Source organism: Oryx dammah, unplaced genomic scaffold, assembly GCF_014754425.2.
Source record: "Oryx dammah isolate SB20612 unplaced genomic scaffold, SCBI_Odam_1.1 HiC_scaffold_14, whole genome shotgun sequence".
NCBI lineage: Eukaryota > Metazoa > Chordata > Mammalia > Artiodactyla > Bovidae > Oryx > Oryx dammah.
Window position 1 is genome coordinate 19,974,062 of NW_024070198.1, and position 24,309 is coordinate 19,998,370.

A 24,309-nucleotide genomic window follows, 5' to 3' on the forward strand; every position below is an offset into this window, starting at 1 on the left:
GCCCAGAATCCTAACCACTGGACCGCCAAGGAACTCCCCTCCCCATGCCCTTTTTTTCCCATCAATTTTAGACTCTAGTTCTTCCTTTCTTCTTTCTTAATTGAGGTATAACATTGTATAAGTTGAAGGTGCACAATGTATTGATTTGATACATTTATATATTGCAATATGATTACCACGATATCCTTGGCTAACTAACACTTCTATCATGTCACAAAATTATCTTTTGTGTGTATGTGTGAGAAACAGGGAACATTTAAGATCTAGTCTCTTAGCAACTTTGAAGCATGTAATACAATGTTTTGACCATAATCGCAGTGCTGTGTATGACAAACTTGCTGTTAGAAGATAAATTCTGGAGATCAAATGAAATTTTTTTCAGTTTATAGTCTTTCTAAAAACTGAGGCACAATTGACATGTAACATTATTAGTTTTAGGTGTACAACATAAGTTTGAAATGATCTAGTAAGTCTAATTAACACCCATCACCATACACAGTTGCAAAAATTTTTTTCCTGTAATGAGAACTTTCAGAATCTACTTTCTTAGCAACTTCAAATATGCAGTACAGTATTGTTTACCTATAGTCACCATGCTTCATTGTATTTTCCACTTGAGCCCCTTTGTGTAAGACAAGAAAATTAGTGCCTCCAAATTTCTTGGAGAACAGCCTCATATAAAATTTTCAGAAAAAAACAATAGTAAATAAAGTCTTTGGGTCCCTGCTTTCTGAAAATGTTGATCTGGATATGAAATGCTAGGTTGAAACATTTTTTTCAACTCTAAAGATGTTGCTGTTTCGTTCCTCAAATCTTGTGCTACCAAGTTAGAATTCTTCTCATTCCTTGTTATCCTCTCTAGAAACTTTTATGCTCTTTATTCTTGATGTCCTGAAATTTCATGAGCATATTTACATGGGTCTTTTTTCATTCAATGGATTCTACACTGTTAATCTAAAGACTCATGTCTTTCTTATCTCTAGGAAATTTTTATGTTAATCTTTTCATTTTTTTCCTCTAATTTAAAAATTTTAAAGACGTTTAGAACTTCTTTTAGATATTGGACTCTTCAAATTGATCCTCCTTCTCAACTTTTTTTTAAAGGTACTTTAAAAAATTCTTATTTTTGGCTGCTCTGGGTTTTCGTTGCTGTTCATGGGCTTTCTCTGGTTGCAGTGAGGAAGGGGCTATTATCTAGTTGCAGTGTTGGGCTTCTCAATGCTGTGGCTTCTCTTGTTGCAGAGCACAGGCTCTAGGACGTCTGGGCTTCAGTAGTTGCAGTGCATGGGCTTAATTGCCCCATGGTATGTGGAATCTTCCCAGACCAGGGATTGAACCCATGTCCCTTGCGTTAGCAGGCAGACTCCCAACCTCTGGACCACCAGGGAAGTCCTCAACTTCTTTTTAGAATTTCTTTTTCTCTGTGTTCTGAGAGATTTTCCTAATTTTTTTCTTTTAACCATCCTAAAGTGCCTTTTTTTTTAGCAATAATCAAATTCTTAATTCCTGAACAAGAAAAAAAAAATTTGGCCAAGCAGGGTGGCCTGTGAGTTCTTAGCTCCTTGAGTAGGGATTGAACCTGTGCTCCCTGCAGTGGAAGCACAGAGTCCTAATTACTGGACCACCAGGGAAACCCTCTGAACATACCTTTTTCTGACAGCAACAAATTAGTGGATGAACATCTTCTCAAGTCTCTTACAGGACATTAATTTTAAAATAATTTAAAATTCTCTTCACTTAATCTCTGTTTGTTCCATCTCTGAATCGGTTGTTCTGTTTCACTATCTTGGCTGTCTTCTTCACTAGTACTGATTTCTCTCAGCTTTTGGTGCTTATTGGTGTTCTGTTTGCACTTATAAATAGGGGACTAAGTCAATGAACGTGTGGCTGCAGTAGGTTTCCTGGCAATATCTAGATCGACTTCCCCAGGCGTCCTCTTCTTGATGGGAGGACTACCTGTGAGCTCTGAGTCCTGGACAACTGTCGGTACTCACTGGCTTCCCTCAAGAGCAGGATGCTAGGGGGTACCTCTCCTCCTCTGACTGCCGAATGAAGATGCATTTACTCTGGAGCACCGTTACCTGCCCTATCCTCCTCCCAGAAGGATTCAATTTCTTTAGCAAATACTTCTGTGTGGCTCAGACGGTAAAGCGTCTGCCTGCAATGAGGGAGACCCGGGTTCAATTCCTGGGAGAGGAAGATCCCCTGCAGAAGGAAATAGCAATCCACTCCAGCCCTCTTGCCTGGAAAATCCCATGGACGGAGAAGCCTGACAGGCTACAGTCCATGGGGTCGCAGAGAGTCCGACAAAGAGTCGGACACGACTGAGCGACTTCACTTTCACTTTCTGTTTTGGCCAGCTTAATGGTACTGGTGGAATATAGTTGTCTATGGATTTGCCTGATGGTTTTGGGGTGAGTGAGAGCATAAAGTGACAGATATAACTGTACCAGTTCACAGAACATCAGTGGAGACTCACTTCTGTCCTGTTTTCCACTCTCTCTGCCAGGGTGGACTAGAAAGAATAGTAAGTCAAAACTCTCTCTTGCAAGTTATGCCTACTGGCTTAAGTAACACATTTTATTATCTTATAAAACAGGAAGTCCAGTGCACCTCCTGGATTTGTTAATATAGCAATTCAACAATATCAACAGGTTGATTTTTTTTTTTCTGATAACCTCAGCAAATCAAGCCAGTTATCAAGCCAGCACATGATTGCAGGATGACTGCAGCAGCTTTCACACACAAATGCAGTCATACAGTATTTGTCCTTTTGTGTCTGGCTTCTTTCACTTAGCGTTATGTTTTCAAGGGCTTCGTTCATGTATCAGTATTTCATTCCTTTTTATGGCTATAGACTACACAATTTACAGATTTGACCTCTTGTTTATCCACTTATCAATTGATGGGTATTTGAGTTTTTTCCAGCTTTTGTCTATTTGAAAAATGCTGTTAGGAACGTTTGTGTACCAGGTTTTGGGTGGACATAGGTTTTCAGTTTTCTTGAGTATGTATATGCTTAGCAATAGAATTGCTGAGTCATATGGTAAATCCATGTCTAATATCTTGAACTGACAAACATTTTCAAAGTGGCTATACCCTTTTACATTCCTGCCAGCAAAAAAAATTTTTGGAGCATAGTTGATTTATAATGTTGTATTAGTTTCAGGTGTACAATATAGGCTCTAACACTTGTCCACACCAATACTTGCTATTCGTCTTTTTGATGGAGAATATAATATATCTACTATCCTAGTAGGTGTGAAGTGGTATCTCATTATGGTTTTGATTTGCATCTCCCAAGTGAATAATGATGTCGAGCATTTTTTTTTCATCTGCTTTTTGGCCGTTTATATACCATCTTTGGAAAATTTTATTCTTTGCATAAACCCTTTACACATTTTTTAATTGGGTTATTTGTATCTTTTTTTTGCTGTTATAAAAAGTTCTTTACATATTCTGGATCTATGTATCACTTTGATCAGTGAAGGAAACCTTTTTCAGAAGCTCACATAGGACAGTCCCCACAAGCTGCCCCTCAACTTTGTCACATGTCTGTGGCAAAAGCAGTCCCAGGCCAGAGGAACAGGATCACCAGAATTGATTTTAATTCACTTCATAAGGTTGGAGATAGGTGCAGTTTCTACCCAAGCCTATGACTGAGCTGAGTAGGTTCATATTTTACAAAAGTGGGGGTTCTGTTAGGAAGAAAATGGCTTTGAGGAGGCAACCCTACCAGTCAGGGTCCTCACAGGAGGCAGATGGCTGAGGCAAAGTAAAACGGTGAGAGGAGGTTGTATTTACAAAAAGACCTGGGGCTTAGCAGTGAGCTGTTACCACTCCAGGCTCTAACGGACAACGGTGGAGAGTGAATCTGGAGGGGCAGACAGAAGATACCAGCATAGCAACCAGTGATGTCTATTCAGGCCCCCTTTCACTGCTTTTTCTTGTGTATATTTTAGACCACAGTTTGCTCTGCTCTTTTACCTGATGCTATTGACACATTTGGGTTTTGTTTTCTAAAACTACCTGGTTTACCAAGCTCACTCACCCTCTTCCATTCACAGTCTCAGTACTACATGGATTTATTTCTTGGGTATTTCTCTACTATCATTTCAATGGGACAGGAAAGGCTGGGAAACAAGTATACTAACCCTGATCTTTTTTTAAATGCTTTTTATTGTGGTAAAATTCACATAATATAAAACATACTATTTTAACCATACTTAACTGTACAGTGGTACTAAGTGCAACTCTTACCATCATCCATCTCCAGCATTTTTCACTTTCCTAAACTGAGACTCTGTCCCCACTAAACACTAAATTCCCATTACCTCTCCTCATACTCCCTCCTGCCCCTGGCATCTACCAATGTATTGGGTTGACCAAATACTTTCTGACTCTATGAATCTGACTACTCTAGGTACCTTGTATAAGTGGAATCAAACAGTATTTCTCTGCACCTACTGTACAGTGAAATGTATTTTTATAAACCTGATATCTTGAACTGGAAACTCCTATCTTTTTCTGTGCATACTGTAAAAACCTAATTGAATTCATTGAATGCAATGTTATGGTCTTACTTTTTTGCACCTGAAAGTTAAATCACTTCTGTTGTGTCCAACTCCTTTGTAACCCCATGGACTATAGCTCACCAGGCTCCTCTGTCCATGGAATTCTCCAGGCCAGAATACTGGTATGGGTTGCCATTCCCTCCTCTAGGGGAATCTTCCCAACCCAGGGATTGAACCCAGGTCTTCTGTATTGAGACCAGATTCTTCACTGAAAGCATTGCCTAGTGTTATCAACATTATTCTTAAAACATGATTTTTCAACATAGTTTTGATGACTAAAAAATAGCTTATCACATGAGTATAGTGAAGTGAAGTCGCTCAGTCATGCCTGACTCTGCGACCCCATGGACGGTAGCCTGCTCCAAGCTCCTCCGTCCATGGGATTTTCCAGGCAAGAGTACTGGAGTGGGTTGCCATTTCCTTCTCACATGAGTATACCATAACTTATTTTAACAACTCTTTGTAGTAGTGTCTTCTCTCAATTGTAAAAAAAGAAATAACAATCACAAGCCTCCGTAAGTAGGTGGAAAACCAGAAGAGGGAGTTCTCACCCACTGTAACTGTAGCAGAGCCCAACAAGGAAGAAGAAAGCCTCTTCTTTGTAGGCAAGGACTCGGCCAAAGAAAAACCATGGCTTCCTTGTTTACTGTAGCCCTTCCAATTTCCTTTTCCTCTTTATGAAACTGTTCTCCTTCCCATGTCAGAGGGGCACTTGCATGTGGCTTGCCATGGTTTCAGACCCCAAAATGCAATCCTCTGTTGAATAAATTGATTTTTGCTGGAAAATTATCTGACACCACTGTTTTGGGTTATTTTAGGTTTTCTAAATTCTTCACTATAAAGAAAGAGACTTCAGTTAACATTTTTGCACTTAAATATTTGCCTGCAATTCAGATTACTTCCTCAGAATAGATTCCCAGAAGTAGAACTACTATATCAATGTATACAAGCAACTTAAAACTTTTGAAACATAATGGAAAATTTTTTTAATTTAGGAAGGTTTTCTTTATCACATTATAATCTCACCATGGAAGTGTGTTCAAGTGCTTAGCTCTGTACTTTTGCTAGCACTGAGTAACATATTTTTAATTTTATATGCAAAACTGACATCCTATTGTTTTATTTTGCATTGCTGTAATAATGTGACTGATTTTTAAAAAGTGGTTAAGAATACAACTTTTAAGAAATGCATAATGTGAGAGTTGTGAGTTGTTTTATTTGGGGCAAAGTGAGGACTATAGCCTGGAAGACAACATCTCAGATATCTCTGAGAAACTGCTTCAAAGAATTAGGGGGGAATGTCAGTATATATGTGACTCTGGTGAAGTGGGAGTGCATGCAATCAAGCACATATTTTTTGCAGAAGGTTTATTCTAGTCATGAGGAGCAGATGTCTCCATGAAGATTTTAGTGCTTTTCTAGATATGAGAAGATACAAGAATTAGGGTTCATAAAATTCAGCTCCTAAAATTATGTATCTGAAGATAGTTTCCACTGGTTCCCCACCACCACCACCCTGAGCACAGAGTGCCTCATTTCTGCTCTCCACCAAGAACTTCCTTCTGCTGCTGCTGCTAAGTCACTTCAGTCGTGTCCGACTCTGTGCGACCCCATAGACCGCAGCCCACCAGGCTCCCCCGTCCCTGGGATCCTCCAGGCAAGAATACTGGAGTGGGTTGCCATTTCCTTCTCCAATGCATGAAAGTGAAAAGTGAAAGAGAAGTCAATCAGTCCTTAGTGACCCCATGGACTGCAGCCTACCAGGCTCCTCCGTCCGTGGGACTTGTCAGATAAGAGTACTGGAGTGGGGTGCCATTGCCTTCTCAGGGGGTGTTAAAAGTCAGCAGCTGAAGCAGTATATGATTTAATCCTTGCAAAGGTAGATGGCAAGTGTCAATTTGTAGTTGATACTTTATTTTTAAATTGTCTGTTCATGTCAGTTCAGGTCACTTGCTCATTTTTTTAAAAATGAGAGTATTCATTTACTTTTTATCTTTTGAACAGATAATTTTGTAACAGAGGGTTACAAAATTCCAAAGCTGCAAAAGGATATATGATACTCCTGTCATTCATTCCTGTCTGAGGTGGCAACCATTGATACCGGTTCCTTGTATACACTCAGAGATAACCCATGCTTTTATAAACACCTGCCGATGTATACTTTTCTACACAAATGTTAGTACTAGTCTTGTATACACCCTTCTGTGTCTTGGAGGTCCTCCCATTTTAGCACTGAAGATCTGCTTCAGTCTTGTATCTTTGGCTGGGTTGGATCTTTGTTGCTGCGTGTGCTCTTCTCTAGTTGCAGAGAGCCAGGCTACTCTCCATTGCTGTGCACGGGCTTCTCCCTGCAGTGGCTTCTCTTGCTGTGGAGCATGGGCTCTAGGGTGCACAGACTTCTGTAGCAGCAGCACATGGGCTCAGTAGTTACAGTTCCCAAACTACAGAGCACAGACTCAATAGTTGTGGTGCATGGACTTTGTTCCATGGCAAGTGGGATCTTCCTGGATCAAGGCTCTACCCCATGTCTCCTGCATTGCAAAGGGGATTCTTTACTACTGAGGCACTAGGGAAGCCCCTGCTTCTTTCTTCTTAACGATCACTTGAGATGCTGTTATTTAGATATACCATAATTTACATCCTCTGCTTGATAGAAATCCAAGCGGTTTCTAACTATCTGCCATCAAAAGCAATGCTGCAATGAGTGTGTCTGTAGGATAAACTCCTAGAAATAAAATTACTGGGTTAAAGGTATGTGGACTTAAAAAAAGTATGTGGACTCAATTGTTTTGTAGAAAAATTTTTTTTGGTTGTGTTGAATCTTGTGTGGGCTGTGTGTGGGCTTTCTCTAGTTGTGGAGAGTGAGGGCTACTCTCTAGTTGTGGTGCGAGGGTTTCTCATTGTGGTAGCTTCTCTTGTTGCAAGGCATGGGCTCTAGGCATTTGGGTTCAGGTGTTGCAGCTCTCGGGAATTAGAATGTGGGCTCAGAATTGTGAGTTAGTTGCTCTCTGGCATGTGCAGTCTTCCCAGATCATGGATCAAACCCATGTCCCCTGCATTTTGATCCATTGAGCCACCAGGGAAGTCCTATAGGAATGTTTGATAATGTAAATTGGTCCTTTTTGATATGGACTGCTCAGTGTATTTCTAATCAATTTGTATGAATTTCATATATGTAAGCCTGTGGCAAAGGTTTCTTCCTTTTCCTTAGCCTGGGGAGTGGTCTGCTGGTTTGTAGTCTCTTTATCCAGGCATCCTCAAGGGTGAGTGCTTTAGCTCTAGCTTGCACTATTTTATCTCCTAATTTACCTAAAGGCAAACATAAATTATTGTTTAAAAAGCTATGATTTTTCCCCCCAAAATCTTCACAGTCTCCAGTGAGGAAAGCAGAATATGCTTAAGAAAGATGCATTCCCCTTGTAAACATGTCTTTGACTCTGTACCTTGCTAAGTAATAGCACTTATTAACAGTGCTTTTGCCTTCCTTCTTGGCTGGTTTTCATTATAAAGGGCCCAGGGACTTCCTTGGTCCAGTGGTCAGAACTCTGCACTAGCACTGCAGGGGGTGTGGGTTGGATCCCTGGTCTGGGAGCTAAGATCTTGTTTGCTGTGCAGGGCAGCTAAAAAAAAAGGGCGGGGGGAGAAGAGGTGGGGGATGATATCGTTGTCTGAGCTGAACTGTTCTGGATGAATGAGGCTTATGGAATGAGTATGCATAAATGGATGGGAAAAGGAAGTGGTGAAGATGGGGAGCTGATACTAAAGATGTTCATTTTGAGGAGTAAGATACTGGTGGACCTCCTCAATGGAGGTAATAATTTTCCCTTTTGACGGGTGGGCCAAAGTTCTTTAGAACAATGTGTATCGTGTATGACCTCATAAGACAAATATTGACATGGTTGCAATCATTAACTTCAAAGTTTATGTGAGAAAGTTGGGGATACTGACCTAGGAGAGGGGACCAGTGCCATCCCAGTTGGGGTGGAGGAATTCCCTTTTCAAATCTATTTTATTCGTTACCTATTGCTATGCAATAAATTACCCGAAAACTAAGTAGCTTAAGAATAAACACTTTTTTTTTTAACTTCACAGTTTTCATGGGTCAAGGATTTGGGAGTGGTTCAGATGGTAAAGCATCTGTCTACAATGCGGGAGACCTGGGTTCGATCCCTGGGTGGGGAAGATCTCCTGGAGAAGGAAATGGCAACCCACTCCAGTATTCTTGCCTGAAAAATCCCATGGACGGAGGATCCTGGTAGGTTACAGTCCATGGGGTGGCAAAGAGTCAGACACGACTGAGCAAATTCACTTCACTTCACTTATCTGACTTCAGTGTCTGTCTTGAGGCTGCAGTTAATACACAGGCTGGGACTAAGGTCATCTGAAGGCTTGATTGGAGCTAGAAAGAAGATCTGCTTCTGAACTGACACACCCACGTGGCTTTTGGCAGAAGGTCTCAGTTCCTATCCAAGTAGAGGTCTCCAAACAGCTACTTGAGTGTCCTCACGATGGGGCTGGAAGTTTCCCTTGTGGCGAGTGATCTGAGCAAGAAAGAGGAAGCCACATTGTTTTCTATGCCCTAGTCTTGGAAGCTGCACACTGTCACTTCTGCCATATTCTGTTCATTACAAGCAAGTCAGAGTTCAGCCCATACTCTGAACTCTGAGGAGGGAGAACCAGTCTCTGATTTTTGGAGGAAGGAATACCAGGGAATTTGTGGAACATATTTTAAAATCATCACACTTGAGACTTCCCTGGTGGTTAAGAATTCTCCTTCCAGGGGCCTCCCTGGTGGCTCAATGGTAAATAATCTGCCTGCCAATGCAAGACACCTGGGTTCAATCCTGGTCTGGGAAGATTCTATACGCTGAGGAGCAAGTAAGTCCGTGCACCACAATTTCCAAGCCTGTGCATCACAACTGCTGAGCCCATGTGCTGTAACTACCGAAGCTTGTGCACCTAGAGCTCAGGCTCCACTACCAGAGAAACCACTGCAATGAGAAGCTCACGCACCACAACCAGAGAGCAGCCCCCACTTGCCGCAACTGGAGAAAGCCCGCAGTAAGGAAAACCCGGCACAGCCGGAAATAAAATAATAAAAATCCTCCTTCCAATATATGGAACGTGGGTTTGATCCCTGGTCAGGGAACTAAGGTCCCACATACAGCAGGGCGATGAAGCCGGTGAGCTGCAACTACTGAGCCCACACAGCTCAGCTAGAGAGAAGCCCTCACACCGCAGTGAAGACCTAAGGCTGCAACCAAAACCTGACGCATCCAAAGATGAACCTTAAAAGAGTCACACTCAACATTCCTTAATGCTTATCATAGCATACTTTGAACTTTATCCCTTTGCTTGAACTCTATGTATTTATTGCAGAAAGATTTGTTATTTTAATCACTGTTTATCATTTTTATTGAGCTATAGTTGATGTACAGTGTTATATAAATTATAGCTGTACAGTATGATTCACAGTTTTAAAGGTTATACCCCATTTATTGTTATAAAATATTGGCATAGTCCCTGTGTTATATAATATATCCTTGTAGCTTACTTTATACTTAAGAGTTTATACCTCTTAATTCCCTACCCCTCTTCTCTCTCCCCACTGGTAACCAATAATTTGTTCTCTATATCTGCGAGTCTGCTTTTTTTTTTTTGATAACAGAAAAGAATATAATATAAAAATTCACTAGTTTGATATATTGGTTAGATTCCACATATAAGTGATACCATACAGCTATTTCTTTGGCTTATTTCTCTAAGCATGGTCCTTGTCAAGTCTATCCACATTGCTGAAAAGGGCAAATTTTCATTCTTTTAATGGCTGCATAGTGTTCTATTGTGTGTGTGTGTATCAGTCACAACTTCTTTATGTATTCATCTGTTGATAGACACTTAGGTTGCTTCCATATCTTGCACTGCCTACCATTTTTACCATCCATTACTGGGAACCATTATGTTCTAAAGAATGATATCCTCCTAACAGTGGTCTTTTGCCTTCTCAGGTGATTGTTGGCTTTCTTCTTATTCTGGCAGCCATAGATCTGGTTCTTGCGCTCACAGAAGACCCTGGACAAGCCACGGTTCCTGCTGTTAGATATACCAATCCAGTCCTCTACCTGGTCACATGGGTAAGGCTAATCATCTGGTCTACCCTGTTTATCTTCTCATAGCCATCTAGCTGAAATTTGCTCTTGTGGAATGAGATTAAGTTCAACTTCATCTACCTTTTTCAAAGGACCTATGTAATGCGGTAAGACAAATTTTAGCTTTTCATCTGCTTTTAAACATGAGTTTATAATGCTTTCTTCTTAGGGTAAGTACTAGCTTTAATGACTAAGATATGTACGTTATGGCTTCATATCTTGCCATCTAAGGATCACAGATGAAATCCAAGTATCTTGATGTAAAATAATTTTCTAAATATTGTAAACATTATTTTTAAATTGATTGGTGACTCTTAATCAACAGATCACTGAGTCTAGAGCTGTTTGTATAGATTTGACAAATATGTCTTTCCTACAGGCATGGTTTTGGGGGCTGGGAGAGGGAGAGCTGTACAGTATTGGAAAAAACTATTAAATTTACTACCATCATTTTGTTTTATTATTTGGCCACACCATGTACCTTGTGGGATTCTAGTTCCCCAACCAGTGATGGGACCCAGATCCCTAGCAGTGAAAGTGCTGAGTCCTAACCACTGGACCACCAGGAAATTCCCATTATCATCATTTTAAAAGAGGAAGATATAACATAATTGTTCAGATTCCTAAACTATCTTGAAAAATCAGAATGCCTGGCAATTGTGGGCCGACATTCCCATAGGGCAAGTCAGCCAGGACTGAAGCAGCCGGTCACTTTAGACCAGGCTCAGTACTAGCCTTCAACCTCACTTCACTTGGTAACATGGTGTGCCTGGTCCCTGCAGGTACTTTGTTTTGTTGTTATGAAACAGAGAAGGTCTAGGCAGCAGTGTACTGGAATGGACTCAGAGAGCTGACTGTGCCTCTCTTCCCAACCCCAAGTTTGGTGACATGAGGCTGAGATTGAAATCCACCATGACACTTGTATTTATACCGTGGAAATTCACACATGCCTCAAATTCATGCCTCGGTTTTCAAAATGCCAGTTTATTAGCACAGGACTAGGTCTAGGAAAACAACATTTAATTCATTATTGTTAAGTGAAATAATGTAAAGCAAAGTTTTTGTTGTTGTTGTTGCTAATTGCTTAGTCTAATATTATTATACCCTGCACCTATTCAGGATGTTCCTCCCCCATCTGATTGCTATAGTGCCTAAAATTATTTTCTTGGTCTTTGGAAAGATTTTTCTGGCTCCCAAAGTTACTCCATTTAGGGGGTGACCCTCTGTGTTCTTGGCTGACTCCCCACCCAAATGTGGTGAATAGAGATGGGATTCAGGTCACTTCAGTCGCTCAGTCACATCCGACCCTTTGCGACCCCATAGGCCGCAGCATGCCAGGCCTCTCTGTCCATCACCAACTCCCGGAGTTTACCCAAACTCATGTCCACTGAATCAGTGATGCCATCCAACCAACTCATCCTCTGTCGTCCCCTTCTCCCCCTACCTTCAATCTTTCCCAGCATCAGAGTCTTTTCCGATGAGTCAGTTCTTTGCATCAGAGATGGGATAGGGAAAGGGGATTCCAGAGAAAGCACCCAGGTCCTGAAAGAGAAAGTTGGGTGGTATCGGGAAGGAAATGTACTAGTTGGCATCAGATTAGTTACAACAGTCTCCCCCTTCAGCCTCCATTTCTCCCCCTGTTCTCTGACACCTCTCTTGCCTCTTGTCCTTGGATGGTGACACTTTTTTTCAAAACATGATGTAAATTTCTATCTAGGTCCTGGTTTTACTGATCCAACACAGCAGGCGATGGTGTGTGCAGAAGGACTCTTGGTACCTGTCCTTATTCTGGATTCTCTCAATACTCTGTGGCACTTTCCAATTTCAGACTCTGATCCGGGCACTCTTAAAGGTAAGGAGGAGAGGGATGGTGCCATTAGAAGGTACTCCTGGGCAGCTGCTAAGTTGTAGTAAATGATATCAGGCAAATTGAGTTCCAGGGTAGAATTGTATTTAGGGGATTTGATAACAGACTTTAATCATGAGCATTGATACATAGGGGCTGTTTATATTTAATTCAGATAAAAGGCTCATTTTCTTTGTTTTTACTCCTCCATAGGACAGCAGTTCTAATCTGGCCTACTCCTGCGTGTACTTCATCTTCTACGCATTCCAGATCCTAGTCCTGATCCTTTCAGCATTTTCAGAAAAAGATGACTCATCAAAAGTGAGACTTGAAATATGACCACCTCATATGTTATTTAATTGGATGGTATCTTGACAAATGTAACCTTGAGATGTCAAGGTCTCATGAAGGTCCCACAAGCCCAGAGTACAGTAATATGGACGATTTTGTGACATAAGGACACAAAGTGACTAGAATTTGGAAACATTAGCTTTTATATTGACCCACCAAGCTTCAGCACAGACAGTTAATTCATATATCTATGCCAAAAAGTCTGATTATCATTCTACTGGTGACCTTAGCGTGTTCAAACAAACACATTGAACAGGCCACTTCAGTGTCATATCTAGTTTCTAGCACAGCATCCATTTAGAAACATCAATTTCTGATTTTAGAGTTTCATTGAATTCCTGTTTCTAATTGATTTACTTTCTGATTTTTTTGTGTGTCTTGCAGAATCCTTCAACCACAGCTTCATTTTTGAGTAGTATCACCTTTAGTTGGTATGACAGGTAGGAAATGCCTGGAGTGTCTCTATCCTTCACCACTCAAATCTTCGTTTTAAAAGTACCTGCCATGGCCTCCATTTCTCCTCTACTTAGAGTCAGAGAATGTTGAAATATACAGATCAGTTTATTGCATTCCCTTCACGGGGCAGATGGGGAAACTGAGAGGAAGGAGGGAATTTTTTTTTTTTTTTTTGGTAGCCTGGAGTGGGGGAATTCCGCACACACTAAAAAAAAGACAGAAGAAAAAGGAGGCAGGAGGACAGGAAAAGGGAAATTTGGGGGCAAGGAGTGTGGCACAGACTTGGGTAAGGGATGAATAAGCTGTTCTGGGCTGCCAGGAGATCCAGAGCAGCCATCCTTGGCCTTTGTAGTTGCATGGGCCCCTTGGGCAGCCTGGTAACACCCATGAATCCCTTCTCAGATAATGTTTTAAACATGTACAATAAAAGACATGAAATTGTAAAGGGAAACAAATATACTGAAATGTAGTTACCTAAATAGTCTTTTAAAATAAAATCTGTGATATAGTAACACTTGTGCCTCTTTATGAATGCATTAAATAACAAGACCTGGTGCTAGGTTCTAGTTTCACAGCAGTGATGAGTATACATGAGCCATGAAAACATCTGTGGTGTCTCCTGGTAACAAAGGCACAAGTACTCTGTTTTACAACTGTAGTTGGTTGACTACATTCGTATTAGAACTAGGAAAGGCTGTGTTTCAGTTAGAAGTGAATAGGAATAAAGATATCATTTGTTTTCCATCCATGTTCTTGAATCCCATGTTGAGAAGCCCTGATCTAGAGAGACAGTATAGAGGCGGCCTCTGGGTCTGCTCATTTCCTTAAGGGCCTCTTGGAGGCCCCTCAAGGGATGCCAGGGTGGCAGAGAGGCAGCCAATATTTGAGGAGGAAGGAGCAGGATGTGGGTAGGTGATGCTCTTTTGACTCTCCATCCAGTAGAATCCCTTCTCTTTCTCGTATTGCTTTCTCCCACCTTCAATCACCCCTACCTGCTCCCTTTTCTGCTCTCCCCACTCCTTCAAGTTCCCAGGGCTAGGAGCTGGGGTAGCAGGGTAAGGGAGAAGCCCCATTCTTCTGTCCCTCCATCCTGGAACTGGATGGTTTTGATAGAGGCAGAGAGGTGACCACCTCTGGCCCCACCTCTGCAGGGCCTCAGCCTGTGGCTCACTCTTGTTCCAGCACTGTTCTGAAAGGCTTCAGGAAACCTCTGACGCTCGAAGATGTCTGGGATATTGAAGACGCGGCTAAAACAAAGGCACTAGTCAGCAGGTTTGAGAAGTACATGGCAGAAGAGCTACAGAAGGCCAGGCGGGCGTTCCAGAAGCGGCAGAAGAAGAAATCCAAGCGGAACCCTGGAGCCAGCGTGAACGGCTTGGACAAGAACCAGAGTCAAAGCCAAGATGTCCTTGTCCTGGTAACTTTGCCATGAGTGTCTGTTCAAACGTCCTGCACGTCGCTGGTGTCCTGGTGATGGTGATTCTGTCCTTACGTTCTTACAGCACTTTACACTTTGCAGTGCATTTTAGATTAGTAGTATTCACAATACTATCATAGTACCATAGTGATGGATGCTTGGGGGTGTAATGTAGTACTGTTCTCTCTCCTTTGGGGTATATATGAAATTTTTCTCAATGTCTTTTTTAGTAGGAAAATAAAACAATACCTTAGCATTGCTAGAATTTGCATGTTGGTGGTGTTAGCTAATTTATTTTTTTATTCACTTGACAATATTTATTGAGTAGCACTGTGCATTGGAGACCATTCTGGGCACAGATATAGAGTTCTGAAGGAGTCCGCATCTTTAGAGAGCTAGAAAATAACTAATAAACCAATACATATGTTACCCTTTCAGAGCAGAAGGTGCTATTAAGAAAACATATTCATGTATTTGGGGTGAAGTGCTTCCTTAGAGTAACAGGAGAAGCTTCAGAGGAGGTGATATTTGGGCAGAGAGCCAAGCGATGAGAAGAGCCCATCAGAAGGAAGCCTGTTCCACTCACAGGGGGTGGATTGTGAGGCTGAGAGGGGAACATGGTTGGTTTGTTTGGAGAGCAGAAAGAGAGTGCGGGAGCATGGAGAGAGAGGCTGAGTATGCCAGGAGGTGGGTGCAGGAAAGTGGGCGGGTATAAAGTGGTATAGACCCTCATGGGCCATGGTGAAGAGTCTGGACTTTAAGTCTGATGGAAAGTCAGGAGAAAATTTTGAGCAGAGGAGTAATGCAATCAGATTTACATTTTTAAAAGTCCACTTGGGCAGCTGCCAGGAGAATGAATGATTGGGGTGGAGGCAGGGGCAGTGGAAGCTAAGAGGTAGGTTGAGGCAGTTGTTCAGGCAAAGAGACCGATAAGATGGGACCTCAGTGACAATCATTATAAAAGGATGCCACTGAGCCTGAGAATCTGGAATTGGGGGCCTGGCAGGACAGGAAAAGGAAGTGTAGTGGGTGAGCGGTGATGACACCCCACACCGTAGATTCCCAGGGTTGCTGAGACAAAGCACCACAAACTGCATGGCTTTAAACAACAGAAATGTATTGTCTAAGAGCTCGCGAGGCCAAGAGTCTGAAGTCAGATCATCAGGAGGACCACGCTCCCTTCAGACCCTGTATGGGAGAAAGCGTCTTTGCCTCTTCCACCCTCTGGGTTTGGCCAGCAGTCCTCGGTGTTCTGCGGCTTTTGGATGTGTTACCCCACTCTCTGCCTCTGTCACCACGTGGCCTCTTCCCCTGCCCCCTGTCTGTCTCTCTTCTTACAAGGACACCAATCATATTAGAGTAGGACCCACGATGCACTCTGATGACTTCATCCCAACTTGGTTGTATCTGCAAGGCCCTATTTCCAAACAAGGGCACAGTCTAAGGCACTGGGGTTTAGGACCTCAACATTCCTTTTGAGGGGGAGTCTATTCAACCCATAACATCGCACAATAACCTCAAGCAAGAAGAGAATGAAAAGTCTTCTAAGCATCTGAAATATATATTAATATAGATGTTAGCATGTCCATGCCCTCCCCTCCCACAATGCCCAACAGGCCCCCCCCTCAGAGTCTGTTCTATGTTTTTATATGCTATTTTCATCTGCTTTGTTGCCTGTTTTCCTAATCCAAAATAGATTTTAAGCCTCAGTTGAGAGGGGAACAGTGAGAGCAGCTAAAAAGGTGGATGCGACCAGGCAGTGAAGAGAAGACTCAAGCCTGTTCAGTGATGGCCACAGGGATCAGGGGCTAACGCTCGGGAGCTGGTCAGTGGAGACAAAGTCTTACACCACGCACTTCTGCAAGCACTGCTTGTTTGGTTTTGTCCCCAGGAAGAAACTAAAAAGAAAAAAAAGAAGTCTGAGACCACAAAAGACTTTCCCAAGTCCTGGCTGGTGAAGGCGCTCTTCAAAACTTTCTACGTCATCCTCCTGAAATCATTCCTGCTGAAGGTGGTGTATGACATCCTCACGTTTCTGAATCCTCAGTTGCTGAAGTGAGTCCCCAGACCCTGGGTTGTCTCTTTAGGGCCTCCTCTGCCACTCTGCTTTTTGCTCCTTGAACATGCAGGCAGGAGCCTATTATTAAGTTCCTAATTTTTAAAAAATGCTCATAATTTTCTTCCACCTTACAGCATTGTGTTCATGAAAAGCACAAGGCATTTTTCAAGGTCTAAAATAATATGTCCTTTAGCCTTCCTCTTTCCCATGTCCTTTTCCTCATTGGAAGCCGAGTACTTCTTAGGGGCATTTCTTAAACAGAATTGCTGTGAGCTGAGCTGTGTCCAAGAGGTGGGCCTCATACCTGAGAAGAGGCTTGTATGCAGTCTTTGTAACCTCATTGCTCCCCAGTCAGGCATTAAGTAGGCGCTTCCAGTCAGTCATGACATGACTTCAGTCTGCCAGGATCTGTGAAATACACTATCCTCCAGGGGAAACCCTTCTAACTCACACTGGATACGTGTCCTAATTCCTTTCCAGGAATAAATCAACTTGCCACACATAGCTCCTTCTACCAGGGGGTAGGGAAAGAGAGGGTCAGAGAAAGCACAGCAGCGGCAGCTTCGTGGGGCATGCAATATCCTGTCTCACAGCTGTGGGTCATCAACCCTTAGTCCCTGCTGCTCATCTCCAAATGCGAGAGTGCTGGATGGCTGTGGAGCTCAGTCTTCCAAGAGCATTGAACTGTAGTCACTTCAGTTACCTCCAGGGTAGGGCAGGGTAGCTGGCTGTGCACAGTGAGGGTAAGGAGCCCTCGGAGGCTTGATGTCAGCACTTGCTTACTTGGTTTTGCTCTGGCAGGTTGCTGATCGCCTTTGCAAATAACCATGGAATCTATCTGTGGACTGGATATCTCTATTCAATCCTCCTCTTTGTCGTGGCCCTCATCCAGTCTGTCTGCCTTCAGTATTACTTTCAGCTGTGCTTTCTGCTGGGCATGAAAGTGCGGACCACCATCATGGCTTCTGTATATAAGAAGGTATGTGGGGTATGCCAAGGATCACCAAAGAAAATCCCCTTGGTAAACATGAGCCTTTGTTCCACGATTGAGGAAAACTTGATGAAAGTGATAACTGACCTCAACACTGAATTTTGGCTAAACATACAGCCTTCTTTAGATATTTCTTTGGAAATTAAAATGAAAAGTGTGTATACAGACATAGAATATGTGTGTGTGGCGGGGGGTGGGTGGTGGTGGTGGAATGTACCCTACTACAGGGAAAAGCTGGCAAACTCTTCTCTGCCCAGGATCTGCCTTTCAGCCTTGAAGGCTGGCATACCATTTCTCTCTTTCTTCTCTCCACAAGCTGACAACACCTTAGGATAGAATGTGAAGTCAGAAAAGAAGCTGACCAAGGGCAGACTCTTAAAATCACCAACATTTAAACCAAGTACTGTGTGAAACTGGGCTCAAGAGACCTGGAGTATCCATCTCAAATCACAGTTTATTATACTCTGTGGACCAGGGCTCCATCTCCCTGGACTGCCTTTTGGCTAGTGATTTCTTTTTCAGTCTTGAGTGGCAACCAACTCCTCCTCTGCCTGATTCCTTTTTTGGATTTGTAAATATCAACACCCTCACTCCAGTTATTAAATTCTGCAGACTTGGGAGCTTTTCCATTTCCTTAAGATGATTTTGCCCACCTTCCCTCTGACCTGTTGCTTTATTATTATTATTTTTCCTATTTTTATACATGCCACATGACATGTGGGGTCAGTTCCCTGACCAGGGATCGAACCTATGCCCCTTCAGTGGGAGTGTGGTGTCTTAACCACTGGACTGCCAGGGAAATCCCTGACACGTTCCTTTTAGTGTTTAATTTTCTCAGAGCAATTTTATTTCCCTCTGTCCTAGACACCAAGGTGAAGTCTCATTTTTTCCCTTCAGTTCAGTTCAGTCGCTCAGTCATGTCCAACTCTTTGCGACCCCATGAATCGCAGCATGCCAGGCCTCCCTGTCCATCACCATCTCCCGGAGTTCACTCAGATTCATGTCCATTGAGTCCGTGATGCCATCCAGCCGTCTCATCCTCTGTCGTCCCCTTCTCCTCCTGTCCCCAATCCCTCCCAGCATCAGAGTCTTTTCCAATGAGTCAACTCTTCTCATGAGGTGGCCAAAGTACTGGAGTTTCAGCTTTAGCATCATTCCTTCCAAAGAAATCCCAGGGTTGATCTCCTTCAGAATGGACTGGTTGGATCTCCTTGCAGTCCAAGGGACTCTCAAGAGTCTTCTCCAACACCACAGTTTAAAAGCATCAATTCTTTGGCACTCAGCCTTCTTCACAGTCCAACTCTCACATCCATACATGACTACTGGAAAAACCATAGCCTTGACTAGATGGACCTTTGTTGGCAAAGTAATGTCTCTGCTTTTGAATATACTATCTAGGTTGGTCATAACTTTTCTTCCAACGAGTGTCTTTTAATTTCATGGCTGCAATCACCATCTGCAGTGATTTTGGAGCCCCCCAAAATAAAGTCTGACACTGTTTCCACTGTTTCCCCATCTATTTCCCATGAAGTGATGGGACCGTATGCCATGATCTTCGTTTTCTGAATGTTGAGCTTTAAGCCAACTTTTTCACTCTCCTCTTTCACTTTCATCAAGAGGCTTTTTAGTTCTTCACTTTCTGCCATAAGGGTGGTGTCATCTGCATATCTGAGGTTATTGATATTTCTCCCAGCAATCTTGATTCCAGCTTGTGTTTCTTCCAGGAAGCAACAGTTAGAACTGGACATGGAACAACAGACTGGTTCCAAATAGGAAAAGGAGTACGTCAAGGCTGTATATTGTCACCCTGCTTATTTAACTTATATTTTTTCCCTTAAGAATTGAAAATAGCCAAGTATTGTTATTCAGTTGCTAAGTCATGTGACTTCATGAACAGTAGCATACCAGGCTTCCTTGTCCTTCACCATCTCCCAGAGTTTCTCAAACTCATGTCCATTGAGTTGATGACGGCTTCCAACCATCTCATCCTCTGTTGCCCCCTTCTCCTCTTGCCCTCAATCTTTCCCAGCATCAGGGTCTTTTCCACTGAGTTGGTTCTTCACATCAGGTGGCCAAATTATTGGAGCTTCAATTTCAGCATCAGTCCTTCCAATGAACATTCAGGGTTGATTTCCTTTAGGATTGACTGGTTTGATCTCCTTGCTGTTCAAGGGACTCTCACAAGTCTTCTCCAGCACCACAGTTCAAAACCATTAATTCTTTGGTGCTTAGCCTTGTTTATGGTCCAACTGTCATATCCATACATGACTACTGGAAAAACCACAGCTTTGACTAGACGGACTTTGGTGGCAAAGTAATGTCTCTGCTTTTTAATATGCTATCTAGGTTTCTCATAGCTTTTCTTCCAAGGAGCAAGTGTTTTTAATTTTGTGACTGCAGTCACCATCTGCAGTGATTTTGTGGCCCAAGAAAATGAAATCTGTCACTGTTTCCATTTTTTCACCATCTATTTGCATCTATTTCCCATGAAGTGATGGGCCTAGATGCCATGATCTTTGTTTTTTGAATATTGAGTTTTAAGCCAGTTTTTTCAGTCCTTTTTCACCTTCACCAAGAGGTTCTTTAGTTCCTCTTCACTTTCGGCCATTAGTGTAGTCATCTGCATATCTGAGGTTGCTGATATTTTTCCCAGTAATCTAGATTCCAGCTTGTGCTTCATCCAGCCCAGCATTTCACATGATGTACTCTGCATAGAAGTTAGATAAGCAGGGTGACAATATACAGCCTTGGCGTACTCCTTTCCCAATTTGGAACCAGTCCATTGTCCCATGTCCAGTTCTAACTATTGCTTCCTGACCTGCATACAGGTTTTGCAGGAGGCAGGTAAGATGGTCTGCTATTCCCATCTCTTTAAGAATTTCCCTCAGTTTGTTGTGATCCACACAGTCAAGGCTTTTTAGTGTAGTCAATGAAGCAAAAGTAGATTTTTTTTTTAATTCCCTTGCTTTTTTGATAATCCAGTGGATGTTGGCAATTTGATCTCTGGTTCCTCTGCCTTTTCTAAATCCAGCTTGTACATCTGAAATTTCCCGGTTCACATATTGTTGATGCCTAGCTTGAAGATTTTGAGCATTACCTTGCTAGCATGTGAGATGAGTGCAATTTGCTGTAGTTTGAACATTCTTTGGCATTGCCCTTCTTCGGGATTTTGAAAACTGACCTTTTCCAATCTTGTGGCCACTGCTGAATTTTCCAAATTTGCTGGCATGTTGAATGCAGCACTTTCACAGCATCATATTTTAGGATTTGAAATAGTTAAGCTGGAATTCCATCACCTCCACTACCTAGTGCTTCTTAAGGTCCACTTGATTTCATATTCCAGGATGTCTGGCTCTAGGTGAATGACTACACCATCATGGTTATCCAGTTCATTAAGACCTTTTTTGTACAGTTCTGTGGATTCTTGCCACCTCTTTTTAATCTCTTCTACTTCTATTAGGTCCTTGCCATTTCTGTCCTTTATTGTGCCCATCTTTGCATGAAATGTTCCCTTGGTATATCTAATTTTCTTAGAGACTTTTAGTCTTTCCCATTCTATTGTTTTCCTCTATTTCTTTATATTGTTCACTTAAGAAGACTTTCTTATCTCTCCTTGCTATTCTCTGGAACTCTGCATTCAGTTGGGTATATCTTTCCCTTTCTCCTTTGCCTTTAGCTTTTCTTCTTTTCTCAGCTATTTGTAAGGCCTCCCCAGACAACCACTTTGCCTTCTTGCATTTCTTTCTTGGGGATGGTTTCAGTTCACCACCTCCTGTACAGTGGTACAAACCTCTGTCCATAGTTCTTCAGGCACTCTGTCTACCAGATCTAGTTCCTTGAGTTCCCTTAATAACTGAAAATAATTAAGTAAACTTCAGCTTAAAAAATAAATGAAAAGAAAGAAATAAAAATAGAGTAGTGACTCTAAGCCTGAGGAGAAAATTCATCCAGAAGGAGACGATACTTTTGATAGCTCAGAACGTCAAACAGTTGCCTCCTCTTCCTTTTTTTCATCCACCACTGAAGTGTTCCATCATGGTGATTTCTCTGCTAAAGTTCCTGGTTTTCTCCTCTGCTTTCGTCTCCTAAAACTCCAAGATGACTTTTGTCTTTCCTGAGTAGATGCTGACTGGACGAGAGACCCAGAGAGGTGATCCAGATGTTAGAGCAGAAGTCTGGTCAAGTTCTTTGAACCCCTAGATAGGCCCACACTGGAATTTGTCTTCTACAAAATTTTTAATCCCTTTATTCCTTGTGGAGTAACTGTGTTTCTGTTGGTTTGCAGGATATGAGGTCGCTACCCAGGCTGTCTCAAATATATCTATGAATGCACACTTTTACAATTGTGACAATGCATTCCTGCTTCTCTGATTCTTAAAATATTCCAGGTCTTGCAATTGTCACAATTCATACAAAATGTGTAAAATAGAGCCTTTAATGAGACCACAATTCAAATAAATATTCTCCTAAAATGGAATTTTAAATTGACTAATTTTATGTTTAGATTATACTTCATTTATGAAATGTTATGAAACATATTTTACATCCATTACCAGTTCATAGCTCTGTGAAGTAACTGCATCATCCTTGTTTTAGAGAGAAGTAGGGCTTAGATCATTTTAATGGCTAGAATCGCATAGACAGGCCCTGACTCCTGACAAGGGCTATTGGGACTATATTCTTGACTTTTTCACTCTATTGAGATTTATTGAGAAAAGAAAAGTATTGCGATTACCTTGAAGGGTAGTTAGATAATACTTTTTTTCTTTTACTTTTCAATACCAAAAGGGAGGCATAGCAGTGGACTGATTTCTCTAGAACCGTGGTGACCTAACATTTTGGGAAATTTACTTCTTTTTACTGTACAACAAAGCGTCCTGATATATTCTAAAGACTACATTGATGGATTAAGATGACAGTAGAGCTTTTAGGAGGAGACTGAAGGTGGTATCTAGGGCCACTCATAGCCCATACACTGTCTTGTGGGAATTAAGCTTTCCTCCCTTTGGAAAGATGGGGGCCACACCAAAGGGTTGCTTGGTGAGCGTAGTACCAGCTGGTTTCATGCAGCTACCCCCTCAGCCCCCAGCCTCTTGTTCCGGAGCATTTGTACAAGACACTGCCATAAGTCATCGACTGTGGGTCTCCGTCTTCTCATCTCTCTGAAATGATGGCTCGTGATACAAGGTTCAGGCATTTAGATAGTGCCCTCAAATTTCCTGACAGTAAACAAGTAATTTTGCTTCCAGTACGTGAGCCCAACAGCTTTCCTCTCCATTCTGAGGTCTCTGTCCTTCTTGGGAATGGCTGCAACCTCCTCACACTATGGCTCCAGATAACATTGCCCCATTAAAGTCTGCAAGGCCAGAGTCAGTACAGGCTTCCTCCCTTCCTTCCTCTGTTCCTCCCATCCTTCAGTATTTGATTTCCTCACTGTGTGTAAGTAGTAAATTGGACAGAGGTAGCCGTTGTCCTTAGAGTTTTCTACTGGTGGAGAAATAGGAAAATACGATTAGAGTTCTGTGTGATGAATGTAATGGCAGAGATAAGCATTTGGGGAATACACGGAAGTAGCTAACCCAAACTTGGGAGTCAGTTCCACTTAAACTGACACTAAGGGATAAATAGGAGTTTTCTGGGTAAGACAAGTGTGTGGGGGGGAGCGGGTGTTGGGGAAGGTAGAAATAGCAGGAAAGATTGGTCAAGAATGTGAGAACACTGTAAGATTTAGCAGCCAGACGATCACAGCCCCTTGGAAGTTATGTCCATATGGAGCCCATCCTTCTACTATCTTTCACTGCCTTCCTGAATCCCCTCTCACTTCCCAGTCTCCTTGGCCTTGTCCATGCATCTCAATTCCAATCTTTATTTTCAGGCACTGACTCTATCCAACCGGGCCAGGAAGCAGTACACCGTGGGAGAAACAGTGAACCTGATGTCTGTGGATGCCCAGAAGCTCATGGATGTGACCAACTTCATCCACCTGCTGTGGTCAAATGTCCTACAGATTGCCTTGGCCATCTACTTCCTGTGGGCGGAGTTGGGACCCTCTGTCTTAGCAGGTGTTGGGGTGATGGTGATCCTAATCCCAGTTAATGGAGTACTTGCCACCAGGAATAGGGCTATTCAGGTAAAGAAACAGTCACTGGGGATATGTACATGTTCTTCAAAGTCTAAAGTTTTCTTACTTTATTCTGACTGGTGATTGGAGTTTGGGCAAGGCAAGGCTCATAGGAGACTTGCCACTGTCCCACACGAACTTGGCTTTATCTTCCCTTCCCATCTTCTGACCACTTTTAGGGTTCATATTTCCTGTCTTCATTCATGTCCCTAATTGGAGAGAGAAGAGCTGCCCAGGGACCCTGCATATAACATTTAGACACTGCTATGCTGGGCTGTTCTTAAAAAGTAATTATGACCCTGGTTCTCTCATAGCATTATAAACCAGCCACACAGAGCCATCACA

General features: G+C 42.3%; 1 protein-coding gene across 1 annotated transcript in view; it reads left to right on the top strand.

Annotated features, from left to right (window-relative positions):
- The window catches only part of ABCC2 (ATP binding cassette subfamily C member 2), a 70,651-nt gene that overhangs the window by 6,612 nt on the left and 39,730 nt on the right, over positions 1-24,309 (top strand). The window contains exons 3-10 of the mRNA XM_040254206.1: positions 10,583-10,708; positions 12,441-12,575; positions 12,783-12,890; positions 13,305-13,360; positions 14,559-14,793; positions 16,685-16,848; positions 17,654-17,831; positions 23,719-23,973. Of these exons, the coding sequence (XP_040110140.1) occupies positions 10,583-10,708; positions 12,441-12,575; positions 12,783-12,890; positions 13,305-13,360; positions 14,559-14,793; positions 16,685-16,848; positions 17,654-17,831; positions 23,719-23,973 (1,257 nt within the window). The remainder of the gene's footprint in view (positions 1-10,582; positions 10,709-12,440; positions 12,576-12,782; positions 12,891-13,304; positions 13,361-14,558; positions 14,794-16,684; positions 16,849-17,653; positions 17,832-23,718; positions 23,974-24,309) is intronic.